The following is a 15,096-nucleotide window of genomic DNA, read 5'->3' as shown; positions in this document are numbered from 1 at the left end:
CCAGTTCCAGCGGCAGTATCTACGCCGTTCTCAAATCCTCTAATACCGAAAACAAATAAACTTTCGAAAAAAAAAAAAATTGATTGGACCGGACCATAAAAACCGTTATGGAACATGTTCGGACCGTGTTAAATGGGGGACATAATTGTTTGTTTTGTTGATTACTAAATTGGAAAGTGGTGTTTCTGAAAGATATTGGCGTGAATGTTTGCGTTTGGGGTTCCGTTCGGTGCCGTGCATGAAGAGGGTCTCTTTAATTGAAACACAAATACTTTGACAGGCATTCATTCCTCGTCATGCCACTTAAAAACATCGGACGGTGGTGCATCGCGATGCCGTTCGAAAATTTTAATTTAAAACACACAAACGATATTTATTGTGACTGAGTGTTCTTGTACATTCACTGTTATTCGATTTAATTTTGTAATAATATTTTCGCGATCGGTTCGTGGACTTTTCAAATTATTAAAACACAATAACCCACACTCGACGACAACTACCACACTCACAATTAGATCTTTAACGACAGTGCTCAAAATGAAAATTTATCGGTGCGCAGATGTTCTTTTAAAAATCCTGATGCTTTTACTTGCTTAAAATAAATTAATATAAAATGAAAAAAATACAATAAATATTTAAAATTTAAAACTCTACATCTTTTTAATAATTTTTCGATAGAAAGATTCGCCTACCCAAATGCTAATTTTTAGATAATATATAAGAAGATATTTAAAATTCTTAAATAGAAATATTAGATTTATGTAATATTAGTCAGAAGCTTAGAAGTAATTGTATAGAATAAATGTATTATAATAAAAAAATAAATGTGTAATAATGTAATATATTATATTTTAATCACAAAAATGTTTAATTCAAAATATTATACTGCATTTTTCAAAAAAATGGACTGAGTTTCTCATAAAAATCATGAATTCAACATCTCCATGTATTTTGATCTACTCAAAGGTTATGATAATCAATCATTAGTGAATAAATGAATCTTAAAATCTAATTGCATATTCAAATGTTATTAGTAAAAATCTATTAAAAAAATTATGAAATTTCATTAATTTTAGTAGATTAGATTAGATTAGAAAAAATGAAATAGAAAATAAATAAATATAGTGAGTATAATATTTTAGCAGTAAGAATTTAGTTCAAAACATTATATTGAATTTCTCAAAAAAATCATGGATTCTATTAACATTTCTATGTATCTCACCATCAAAATTATGATAATCAATTGTTAGTTGTTAAATAAATACACAAAATATTATATTTTGAAATCTAATTGCGTATTCGAATTCGTCACTAATATTTTCAAACAAATTCCATGAAAATTATGTAATGTTTTAAATTAGATGAAATCAGAAAAAATAAAATAAAATGATCTACTCAAAAGTTATGACAAAAATAGTCAAATGTTAGTGGTTAAAAGGATACCTAATATATTAAATTTTAAAATCGAATTGCATATTTACAAACAAATTTTATGAAAATTGTGTAAAGAAAACTTCGTCAGAAGTTACACATTTCCATTGATAGTAATCGAGAATTATATTTATATAATACATTATATCGTGCTCATAAAAAAACTAATTTATATTTTACATACACATCCTGTTTAAAAATTGGTGGATGCGTTCTCATTAAATTATCATTATTTAATTAAGAAAAAAATATTAATTACAAGAACTTCTGACAACAAATATTAAAATACCCTAATAAAAATTATAGTAATTATTAAAATATTTGAATTGTTTTATTTAGAACAGCTTCATAAAATGGTCGAACGAATATATGTAAATATTCGTTGATCTACGGATTAATGTTATGTATTAAAATCGTGAATCAATTATCTTTCCCCTTTCGTAAATGAAACCCAGCAATTATTTTCTACAAATCATTTAGCCGCCCATATCCAAGCAATTACACGACGATTATCATGCACGTGTCCATTAAAAATCCATGTGACCGTACGGCAGAAAATCAGCCGTTGCGTGTCCCCGAAAACGGCGTACGGGAAGTGTTCGGGTCCGTCGACATTTCCGCAAGGACAATTGCGACGTCTTCCCGAACTCAATTATTGTGCGACAGGACCGGGCCTTTATGGTACTATTGTGCTGCACTTTTCTCTGTATGCGCTACGGACCACGATTCAATTTCATTCCGGCAATATTGTGTGTCGGCAATCGAATGTCGATGGTGCACCATCCACGGATGGTTTATTGTCTGACGGGTTTTATTAAAGACGTCGAGCATGAGGTCGGAGGGTGGGTTTATTGCTGCCGCTGGCTGGCAATAGGAAATTTGGGAATTTTCGGGCCAACATGGAAAATTGCTAATATTCATATATGAGAAATAAAATACGTATTGATCATAAATTGAGATACAGGAATGTAGATACATAAAGCAATTGTTACAAAATTTATTAAACTCTTCATGTGACGAATAGTTTCCTTTAATGGTCTATTAACTTCCAATACTTCTGGGGCTATTTATTGATGCCAATTTCAGATATTTTCCTGATCTAATTTTCTTTACTTTCTCAATAACGATTTTATTAAAATTACTATTCACAAAATACAGATATTAAAAATTAATTAATATGTTATTCTTTATCAGACTGTCATTTATAAAATTGTATTTTGGAAATAAAATTATTCATAACATATCACATTACATTCATTTAATTTTTGGAATGAGTTTTATACAAAGTGTCCTCAAAAAATCGATATAGAATTCTACCACAAATTCTCGAGATGAAAATATATCTTACCTTAGTAAAAATTACGGAGATACAGGGCGTCAAAGTTAATAATTTATATTCAATATTTTTATAGGATATTCTAAAATTAATGGTTTACTCCAGATCCATAAAAACGAAGAGGAATTTAAGATTCACTTAACATTTTAAAGCTCGATGTGACAATGATGCAAAGAGTACAGTTTAATTTTCTTTGTCGTATTAATCTCTGTATACATGAAAACTGTTAGTTTGCTGTTTTTGCATAATTAATAAAAATTACATTTTTTCACATTACATGTCTTTTAATTGCATTTTTCTACCAAACAGTTGCTCCTAGCGATATTAATGAGGCATACCTGTTTTAAACGCAACATGTTGAAGAATAAAAATTGCCATTCCAGAAACATGTATAGTGAATGACAAAAAAGTTAAGACGGTTTGCAAATGCTCCATAGGCTACTTCTACATCATACTTTTACTATTTTTTAGCAATTTGAATTGTTCATCCTAAGGTTTCTATTATAAAAAAATGGAGAAAATTTAAAATGCATTATTAATTTTGACATCTTATGTATTAGTATTATTAAAGGACACCCCGTATATTTTTTTCAATGTAATTTTCGAATTTATAACTATTAAAATATTAAAAAGCTATTATAATCAATATTTCCGAAATAAAATTACTTATAACGTACCATATTTCAATTCATTGTCTATATCGTATTCTTCACAAAACTATAAATATCGTGTCCTATCCCAGTAATTATCTATATCAATAAAATATTATCGAAAATTTTTTTTTTTTATATCAATTTCAAATATTTTCACAACCTATTTTTTTATAATTTCGACAATAAATTTAGATATTAAAAACTATTTTGTAGATTGTTATAAATATTAGTTAATAGATTATTCCTTTCTAAATAGTTTATCAATATTTACGAAATATAATTACTTTTAAATTGTCACAATTTGTCACTATCGTTATCGTCATATTCACGAAATTATTGCAAATAAAAGTATCTAGTCACACCCCATTTATTATTCATTTCTATCAAATATATACAAATGACGCAAATTTTTCTTATTTTATTGATTTAATGATATTACGAGGTCTATTTAATGATGTCAATTTTAGAAATTTTTTACCAGCCAATTTCGTCTATTTCCTTAATAACGATTTTATCATAATTAGTAGTTCTAAATTCTAGATATTAACAGTAGTTAATAGTTTATTTTTTATTTTATTACTATTTACAAATTTGTCAATATTTCCGAAACAAAATTTTTCATAACCTATTACAATTTAATCAATTGCTATTTCCATGATTGTCACAAAATTAATACACATAAAAACATTGCATTCAGTTACAGTAATTAATTACTCATTTCGAATATTGGTTCATATATCATAACAATTTTTTCCATTATATTAATTTAATATTAGTAGGTCTATTTACTGATGTCAATTTTAGATATTTGATAACTGTTTTTTGTAAATAACGATTTTAGTTAATAGATTATTCTTTACTAGATTGTAATTTAGAAATTTGTAATCACTTAAGAAATAAACATCACAAATCATTAAGATAAAAATATTGTATCCAATTATAATAATGATTATTAATTTTAATCAAATATTGATTTTCACATGTTCACATTTTTTTGTTACAGTAAATTGATTCTACTTCATTTTCAAGTATCAATTTCTGATATTTTCACAATTTAATATTCTTTATTTTATTAATTACGATTTTATTACAATTGTTTGTAAATTGAATATTAAAATATAGTTATTATTGTTTACTACACTACTATTTACAAATAAATATTTCCGAAAGAAATTTTCTTAATCCATTCCAAAAATAAAATTTATATATTTATGTTAAGTTAATATTAATAGGTCTATTTACTGATGTCAATTTTAGATATTTGAACAATTCAATTGTTTTCTTTATTTTGTCAATAACGATTTTATCACTGTTAATATTTCTAAAATACTAGTTCTTAGACTATTCTATGGTTAATTTTGTTTACAAATGTATTATTATTATTAAGGAAATCAATCGTATGAAATGTCACAAGTCAATTTATTATTTTAATTGTGATTTTCAAAAAGTTATTGAAAATATCACGTCGTAATTATTCATTTCAGTTAAATAATTGTACACATGTCACAAACATTTTTCTTGTTACAGAATTTTCGTAACTCTAGATCTATTTACTAATGTCTATTTCAGACATTTTCACAATATAATTTTCTTTATTTCGTTAATAAGAATTTTATCACAATTATTATTTCTAAAATCTAGATATTATAAAAGGTTTATTTTTCACTAGATGGCTATCTACAAATTTGTGTATATTTTAGAAATAAAATTTCTCATTTCACTTCATAATTCAATCTGCTGTCAGGATTATCTCAAAATTAATTCAGATAAAAACACTGCGTCCAGTCCCATTAATTAATTATGAATATTAGTACATATGTCGCAACAAATTTTTGTTCTATCAATTTATTATTAGTAGGTTTATTTACTGATGTTAATTTTAGATATTTTGTCAATACGATTTTATCACAATTATTGCTTTTAAAATACCAGTTAATTCACTAATCTTTGCTAGATTCTTATTTATAAATGTATTATTATTAAGAAAATAAAACTACATAAAATGTCACAAATTAATTCATTGGTTTTATCGTGATTTTCAAAAAAATATTGAAAATAAAAATATCACGTCCGTTCTAAGTAATTCTCATCTCAATTAAATATTGGTCCACATGTCACAAACATTTTTCTTTCGTACTACTAGATCTATTTACTAAAGTCAATTTATTAGTTATTTTCACAGTTTAATTGGTATTTTGATTTCGCCATTAACAATTTTATCATAATAACTACTTTTAAAATCTAGGTAATTACATTTTACTTGATTATCTAGATTATTTCTTATTATAATAAATTAATATTACCAAGTATATTTAATGATATCTATTTTAAATATTTTCGTAACTAAATTATTTCCAAAATCTAGATATTAAGTATTGGATTATTTTTTCTTAAACCACTAATTATAATTTCGTCAATATTTCCGAAATAAAATTACCCATAACATAACATAACATATGACAATGCAATTCATTGTCGCCGTCACGATTGTCACAAAACTATTGCTGATAAAAACTCCGCGTCCAATTGCAATAATTACCCATTTCGAATATTGGTACACATGTCGCAAAAAATTTTCTCTCTCTCACACATTCACAAACATACACACACACACATAGATACATATATTCGTGTACCGCCTCCAGTTCATTAAGTTTCATGTCGCGCATTGTTAACCATTATCTATCGCGCACAGTCTACACGGGGGTATTATTTTACCATGAATTATAATAGTAATGTATTACACGCGCTACCCCCATGACAGACGCACGGTATTAATCACTGGATAGAAGCAATTTTATGAAAGGGCCTTTCGAGCGCATTCATCAACTCAAATAACCGTAATCTAGAAAGATAGACACGGAAAACACCCGAAAATACGTTACACGTTAATAACGCTTCGGGAAAAAGAATAATCGGGCCGTGATGAATGGGAAAAAATCCAAACGCACATGGATTTGTGTAATTTAAATAAATTATACACGGCTATGCCTTTTACGTCTGTCCCGATATTCATAAATAACATTTTTTTTGTGTTTAAATTTTTAAAACAACCACTAAATCACTCTTTTGTACGAAAATAATAATAATAATAATAAGGAGTAAGAAAAAGCAAGCAACACATTGAAATTTGGTAAATAATTGATGCCGTCTGGAAGGGTGTATCTTTGTTATCGTGACCGACAACTTGTCAGTCCTAACACGCATAACACTTATAAATAGAGAAGAGAGACAAAACCGAGCCTCGGGCGTTCCGATCAAAAATGTCCGATATAAATCTTGGTAATGGCCTGGGATGAACTGCACTGCCGTTACTGAAATACAATACTAACGATTATCTGGGGGTCCCGAAAACTTTTTATTCCGGGGAACAGCGAACGCATTTGCTGCAGATCGTTTAACCCAAAAAATGGTTATGGCAACGGTTAAAGATAAAGAGAGGAGGAACGATGCAGACTCCACAAAATTCGGCCACTATGGGTATAAATTTCGAGGGGTTCAACTGCAAGAAACTTATTTAATCTTCGTAAGCATTTGTAACGATTTTTAAACGTCCCGATACTTGAAGAACTGATAAAGTTGAAACTCATCAGGCAACATCTTATTTTGCTTGTGCTTTTTGTGGCCGACGAAGTTTCAGAAACTTCTCCGGCTTATCTGGGCGAGTCCGGATAATCTCATACATAAATTATGCGAAGGAAAAGGAAAAAAACTTCTAAACACACAACTATTCCTGGTTTACATTAAGCTAATTTAAAATTAGCAATTTCCTGAATAGCATAAGTAGGATGTGCAGTGGACGATAAGAAAACCGCCCGCCTTAAAGTGGAAAAATGCGTCGTGCAAATTAAAGTTCCAGCAGGCACGCCCCTGAGAAAACGTGCTCAAGTGCCACGAAGGCAAAGGGGAAATAATTTCTGACGTCTACATTTTATACTGTAAGTTTGTTTTGTTCATTATAAACTTTACAGCGTTGCGAAATGTAAATGTATTGGGACGTCGGTCTGATGAGAAAATAGCACTCGGAATTAAAAAGAAAATTTAGTGTGCGAAAATAATTTAGCGCAAATTCAGAATTATTAATGCCTCGCCGAGAACAGATAATGAACGTCGAGTCACTTTAGAACAAATGAATTTTAATATTCTTTTCAAGTATTGCCACGGTTTCGTTTTCCATTACGACAACTTTACAATTGTCGTTCCTATTGTGTTATAATATTATAAGTCTCTAATACGTTTAGAAAAGGTTTCGGAGTGTTAAGGAGCAAAAAGTGTAAAGGTGCTCGAGCTTTATTCATCTTCTCTCGCCGTTGTTCGTTCATTCCGACATAACTAGGTGCAAATTACGTTTGTCCTTATTAGAATTTAGACACTCTATTATTTGTTTTACAAAAGTTGTTTCTTCGGCCTCGTTAATTGCACGATGTTGCCGGTGATCCGAAAACCTCTTCTTGTTTTCCTTTCGGAACTACGTGTTTTACAATCGGGCCGAAATCAAGTTAAATAAATGAGAACAATGTATTTACTTAAGAGCGAAGTTCATCCAGTGGATGTAATCAAAGGTGCGAGTCGTCCGAACTTCTATTTGCGTTCATCAAACTCCCAAACAGACCTGCTAATTCCGGATGAATAAATAAACGCCGGAAAGTCTGATCAAAGAAAATGACCCCATTCATTTTTAAGCGGTCTTTTAATTACACGATTAATAATTAACTTGTGTTTGTCTCTCGTAACTAATCGTCTCTAATAAATCGGCTTGAGCGGGACAACGGCGGGGTTGCCGAGTACAAACTAAGACGAATTTATCTGCGGAAATGGAAGTGGGAGATCGAAAACCCGCCGTCCCGTTTAAACAGTGCCGTGTTTAAAAATAGATCCGTTGGGGGAGGACGGTCGGCGATAATTGTGACCAATTAAAAATTCATTCATTACGTTCCTGAATGGTTAAAAATCAATTTGATAAACACGTCGGGAATTTTCGCGAGACGTATCGGTTTAATAAAAAGATCCACCTGAATTCCACGGTGCAAAGGGTCCGTCTTTCAATTTTAAAATACCAGCTCGATGGCAATGAAAGGACCCCAAGACGACCAGCGACTACAAAAGGGGGGGCTCGACATTTAATTGAGACTGGAGACTTTCCAGTTACAAAAAGGATTAGGATCGAATGAACGGTGCAAAAAAACAACATTAAAGCGGTATCGTGGCGCTTTTGTTGTGTGTTATGATTGAAATGCCGTTTCGAAAAACGGACTCCCTTAATTTTTATTTTGATGTTACAGCTGCATTTGACGTACCGTGGAAATCAATAGTGATTTGTGTGTTTGATGAGCGCGTGACGCGTCCGAATTATTTTTAGCCGTCTTGTAAAGGGGCGGGGAACGGCCGGAGAAACGCTCTTGGGTTTTGAATAAATTGTCTCGTTGTTAACAGGTTAAAAATTGCCTTGATTAATCACAATGGACCCGCTGCGACGTATGTAAGAATGTGTAACATGGTTTATTTAGGAATTGTCGCTTGTCCGTGGGATTAATTGCTTATCCCGTGTTTGCGCGCGAATTTATCGTACTTAGTTTAAATATTTATCGCCGTTGTGTTTATATGCGAGGTTATCTTTTAAGTGCGGAGCGAATTATTTAAACAGAATACGTAGATAAATACTACAATGTGTTTCCAATTATCAACATCAGTCACAATAATTCTGTTAGCGTGATAAGTTATGGAGAGGTTCGATATCAAAAGTTCAGACATTCATACGTTGCTTCAAAACTGCCTCGAAGAAAACAACTATAAAAATTTTAATGTGAACATCACAGGTGAGTAGCTATGTGATGCATCATAATGTATTTTAAAAAACTGTTTGTTAGGCACCACGGGTGTTGGCGAAGGCTACACTGGATTGGTGATATTTGCTGAAGCTTCCGGCATACATAATGGAGAAAAAATTACTTTAAAATTCGTAATAAAACACAGCACAACCAAAAAAGAATACAGAAAAGAGGTTCCCATAAATACTTTATACAAATTGGAAGCCTTAGTTTACGAATCGCTCTTCCCAAAATATCAACAGCTCATAAACCAAACAGGCGCAACTGCCCTAAATTTACCAAAATGGTATAAATCAGTATTTGGAGAAGATTCTGAGATAATGATATTCGAAGACCTCAAACAGAAAGGTTACGAAATGCACGATAGAAAAGTACGATTCAACCTAGACCATATAAAAGTGGTTTTGGAAAAATATGCCAAATTACATGCCTTGTCTTTTGCCATGAGAGATCAAAGACCAAAGGAATTTAATGAAATTGTGACTACCATAGATGGCTTGAATAGGGGTAAAAAGAGTGCGACAATAGGATTTTTTCAGGAGTTTTCCAAAATACTTCCACAAACATTGGAACTCAACAACGAAAATGAATTACTTAACAGGGTTAAACAGATTGAAATTTGTGATTTATATGATATAATAGATAATAGTGACAACCAGAGTGTCATTTTACATATAGACTGCTGGAATAACAATTTCTTATTTAAATATCCAGCACGTCAATCAAAAGCCAAGCCTGACGGTGTGATAATAATTGATTGGCAACTTGCGAGTGTGGGAAGTCCAATATCAGACGTAAGTTTGGCTATTTTTAATTCAATCACCTGGGAAAATTATAATAAAATAGAGGAACTATTAGAACACTATTACTCAACTTTCAGTGAATATCTAACATCACTAGGCAGTGATTCGCAACAGTTATTTTCCAAAGAACGTTTCTACAAAGCCTGGAAAGAAAATGCCAAGGTGTGCCTTCTGCTGACTCCTTTTGTCATTGCCTTAAGCGAAAGGGATGATGCTGACATTCCTGATATTGCCGAAAACCATTCTCTCAAGGAGGTCTTCAAGTGCAAAAACTCTAAAAAATCAGATGAACGGATAATCAAATTTACACAATACATGAAAGAGAAATCGTTAATATAAATTGCAATAAACTTGTAAAATTATCTTGTCGTTTTGATTTAAAACCCCGAACAACCACAGTTAAAAGAAAAAACTACCGATTCAGACACTATATGACGGGATTAATCTTATTTATGAGAAGCACTCGGAAGGGCATTTTCGGAACAAAAACACCCTCCCAGCAGTGATAAGTTATCTTTGGTACGCCTCTGCAAGATACCCAGAAATTGCCATGCATAAAGGCCACTAAACCCTTGTCATGTATAAGCCTGCATAATCGTCTGTCAGTCCGCGACAGCTGAGCATAGGACCCGCGCACTTGTTTCGGCGTGCACCTTGGGATTTCACGGGAGGAAGGACGTCCGTCCTAAATGAAGTTCGCCCCGATGGATTTCGGACTATTCAAATACGAAACGTAATTCGAGCCCGGATTTCACATCTTGAGATTTTATCTTGGGCGGGGGTAAATATTTGAGTTGACGTATTGTGTGCGGTCCGTTCCTTTCCCTTAAGGTAAGACAAAAACAACCATTTTAATAGAGGAACGAAAAAATTAACGGAATAAATCAATTGTTTACAGAATAAATTTTACAATTAATGGTGTTTCGAGTGGGAAAAATTGAGGCCGACAATATAAACGAGAGCATCGCTCTTATCAGCAGTTGTTAGTAACACGGTCTCCCCTTTAGAAAATTAGTCACTATTTTAGTCAAACATGTCGTAATTTCGCATGCAAATGGTGCAATAGACGAGCGCGGCCGTGACGTCTGAAATGAGGTCCCGAGGTCGAGGGGGTTGAATATGTCTCTCCCGGCAACCGCTTGCCAAATATCTGCAGCGACGAAAAAGCAGTCTGGGAGGCACTTCATATGCTCGTTTCTGAAATAATGACTCGTATTTTTTTTTTTTTTATTCCTAATGTAAATATCATTAAGAATTTATGTCGGCTGGCTTCGTGTGTGCGTTGCTAAATATGAAATTTGCCGAGCTACGCGGCCGCACTCTTAATCGGATCAAGAAACTCATTTCGGTGTATTGCAGTAATTGTAAATTAGGTTCAATTAAAACGTTCGTTAATTGGAATTTACGTTTAGTTTGACTATTGTGTCTTCAGTTACATAACTCTAAGAAGATGCGCTCAGAAAATCCATACAAAATGCGTTCCCTTATCTTTGTAATAAATATATTTTTAAATTAAATTGAGAAAACTTGTTTATTACTGGAAACGTTCAAACACAAGATAAAGTTTAAAATAAATATGCATATGTATTGTTAAAATGTACGAGGGATTATTTTGTTCATTTTATGACGTACATTTTAGTAACATTAGCTGATTAGGACTACTAGTATTACTGAAACTACCTAATTATATATACAATTAATGTAATCTTTGAATTATTTTAGTACAGTAATTTTTACTGCGTAGATTATGATGAAATTCTTCCCTTAACTAACTCTAAATTATAAAGAATGGAAGAATGAAATTCTTTTACCATATAAATTTGTTGTAAAAAAGTTAGATAGAATAGATTATCATATTCCGTGACATCAAACAGAAATATCACAAAATGTACAATATTGATCAAATAAAAGTAGTGTAGGGACAATATACAAAATTATATGACTGTGAAAAATGTATTTAATAAAATTATAATTACCATGAATTACTTGAATAAAGACAAAAGGAATATGATAATGGGATTTTTTCAGGAATATTTAAAAGTACATACTTTTGGAACTAGATTACTTAGGAGTATTAAAAATATTAATGTTAGTAATTTATAAGATATAAACTAGACAATTAGAGTGTCATTTTATATCCAGTAAATATTAATTGATTATTAATACGGAAAAAATATACTTCTATTTCAGGATCAATCAAAAATCAAGCCTGATGGTGTGGTAATAATTGATTGGCCACTGTGTGGGAAGTTCAGTAACAAATGTAAGCTTAGCCATTTTTAATTCAGTCACTTGTGAAAATTACAATAAAGTAGAGGAACTATTAGAACACTATTACTCGACATTTAGTTGAAATCTAACATCACTGAGAAGTGATGCACATATATTGTTTCCAAGAATGTCTCTATAAAGCTTGATAAGACAATGTCAATGTGTGCCATATTGCATTGCTTTAAGTGAAAGGAATGATGCTGATATTTTTGATATTGCCGAAAATTATTCTCTTTAAATGGGCACATCTATATATAATTAGATGAACAAGTAAATTTGTACAATAAGTGAAGGAGAAATCATTAATAATTTATTGTAATAAAAATGTAAAATGTTGGAATAATAATTTCTTATTTAAATATATAGTATTAATTGACTTAATATAGACAAAATATATAGCAGCCTCTGTTTCAATCAAAAATCAAATCTGTAAATGTGATATAACTTCAAGAATCAGATGAACAAATTAAATTTACACAGTATTTCAAAGAGAAATCATCATTAATATAATATTGTAATAAAAATGTCAAATTAACTTGGCGTTTTTATTTATAATCTATATAAAAACTATTAAAAGAAGAAAATTGTGTCATTTTACATGTAAACTACTGAAATAATAATTTCTTATTTAATTGTCAGAGTGTATTAATTAATATTTAGAAGAGACAAAAAATATTTCAGTTAAAAACTGAAGATATGGTAATAATTGTTGGTAATGTCGTGTTAGTAGAAGAACTACTAGAACATTATTATTTGAAATTAAGTGAATATCTAACTTATGCCATAAAATGGCAATAAAATTTCTTTTAACATGTATGTGGTAAATAAGTTAATTGTATTTTATGTCTATTATTGTATTATTCAGCTGTAATTAAACTGCAGTTCCAAATTATCCAAAACAAATAGTTCTTTAATTATATGCAACGGAACGGGGCAACTTTGTATCTGCAGCAAAAATGACAAAAACACGAAAGGCTAATTACACATTTAAATGGAATAATAACGATTATAAAAGGTTCTATTACTCTGCGCCATTTGCCCAAAGTTCATTAGTGTTGGAAGCTTCGCTGTTTTCACAATTTTACTAAAATTGCATAGCTTAATGCACTTAACGTTTGTGTTTTAAAACTGTTGGTTATTTGGAGCCGCACTAATTTTAACTAGTGCAATTTTCTAATTACATATTCGCTAAATATTCGCTTTAGAGCGCAATTGTTAAATTGGAAACAATATTGTCGGGAAATTCGATGACATTAAATGTCTTCACACGACGTCACAAGGCTTCGTTTAATTTAATTTCTTGATTTTGTACCTACTAAAATGGATTAATTCTAAATGCTCAATGAATTGACGACGTGGCCCTAGCTTGAATACATTTTCCTTAATCACTACCAGATATAATAACACACGCTAAATAAATTTGAAAGTGAAAAATCGCCGACAAAGGTGCAAATTTAATGAAAATGACCTGTGAATAGCAGAAACGAAAGTATGTTATAATTGAGAAGAAAGTGTGATGAGTGCAACTAGAAAAGTTTGCATAACAACGTATGTTACGATCAACATACATGGCATCCATGAATATCGGAACATAAATTATAAAATTATAAATATGCTACCGGACCCCATGAGGAAACGGTATCTTATGGTCATTGTCATTACTATCTGTGATCATTCCTCGGGGCTGGAGGGAACGGACAAGTGACGGTCGCTGGCTGCCCGGATGCCCACTGCGATCCGACCGGGCTGTAATTACTGCAATTGTTTCGAAACGTGGTTGTTGTACGACGAATTGTTATCGTGCACATAATTGCGATTGCGGCGCTGGTTCTTTTCTTTTAATGGTGTGTAGTTTCGGGACAATTAGGTGCGCTTTTTCGAAGTGACAAATGCTAATTAAACTAGATGAATGGGGGCATGGCATTCTTGTGGTCGACCAATTGATTCAATTATTAATTATGGAACGTGTTAAGTTTTGAATTAATTCAGTTCAATTGTTCGCCGTCATGATTAATATTGCCGCAATCAATAAACTCGAACTCTGTCTGAATTGTGGTTTGGCGAAAATCTGTCATTCCTTCAATTTCCAGTTTTATCACTATCGGTACGTTGAACCATAAGTATATTGAACCTGACTAGGGTTTACTTTCTAATATTGCTCTCAAATTCCTGAAATATTTCGATTATAATCTTCGCCCGACATTCTCTTGCCATTTCCGCTGCTAATTCATTTGCTTACTAATATAACCCCTCATAGATTTGTGCCGACAATTCACAAGGAAACTTAATTGTAGTACACAAACAATACAACAACGTACAGTTTCCAAAAATAATTAACCCCGTGAATGCACCCCCATAGAGAAAAAGTATTGAGCTTATCGGGAGGGATTTATTATCAGTCATTGTATCTCATCACGAAACATAAGGAATAAATATTATGTCGAGCAGCCCGGGTATCGTGGGAAGACTAGAAGGTTGCAGGAGTGAAATCAAAAGCCCGATTACTATAATGGTGATGAATTGTCCCTTTATACTTTACAATCTAGCCGAGGCTACAATCCACTGTGGGTTCAATCGACAGAAAACACAGGAATGAATACATAAATGATTTCGGTCACTAATGCCATTTATGCATTGAATAATTTTTACAAACTGACTGTGACAAATCACTCTGATTTGTAAATTTAAACTTAAAAAGTATCAATAGTTTTCAGAAACATTAATTTTTCCTCGTTGAGGCCTTTCATCTGAATAACGGAATATTTATTTTTTAC

General features: G+C 31.4%; 1 protein-coding gene across 2 annotated transcripts; it reads left to right on the top strand.

Annotated features, from left to right (window-relative positions):
- The first annotated feature begins 9,086 nt into the window (after positions 1-9,086).
- LOC109594130 (uncharacterized) lies at positions 9,087-10,412 on the top strand. Of its 2 annotated transcripts, XM_049967746.1 has the most exons (3): positions 9,087-9,236; positions 9,288-10,042; positions 10,129-10,237. In XM_049967746.1, the coding sequence occupies exons 1-3, from the start codon at positions 9,140-9,142 to the stop codon at positions 10,129-10,131; spliced, it is 855 nt and encodes a 284-aa protein (XP_049823703.1). In that variant the 5' UTR covers positions 9,087-9,139; the 3' UTR covers positions 10,132-10,237. The 2 variants fall into 2 exon arrangements, with proteins under 2 accessions (XP_049823703.1, XP_019864874.1); XM_020009315.2 differs by having other exon boundaries at positions 9,288-10,412.
- Positions 10,413-15,096: the final 4,684 nt, after the last annotated feature.

Source organism: Aethina tumida, chromosome 1 (assembly GCF_024364675.1).
Source record: "Aethina tumida isolate Nest 87 chromosome 1, icAetTumi1.1, whole genome shotgun sequence".
NCBI lineage: Eukaryota > Metazoa > Arthropoda > Insecta > Coleoptera > Nitidulidae > Aethina > Aethina tumida.
Note: the sequence above shows the minus strand (reverse complement) of the source record. Positions and strands in the feature narration are given on the sequence as shown.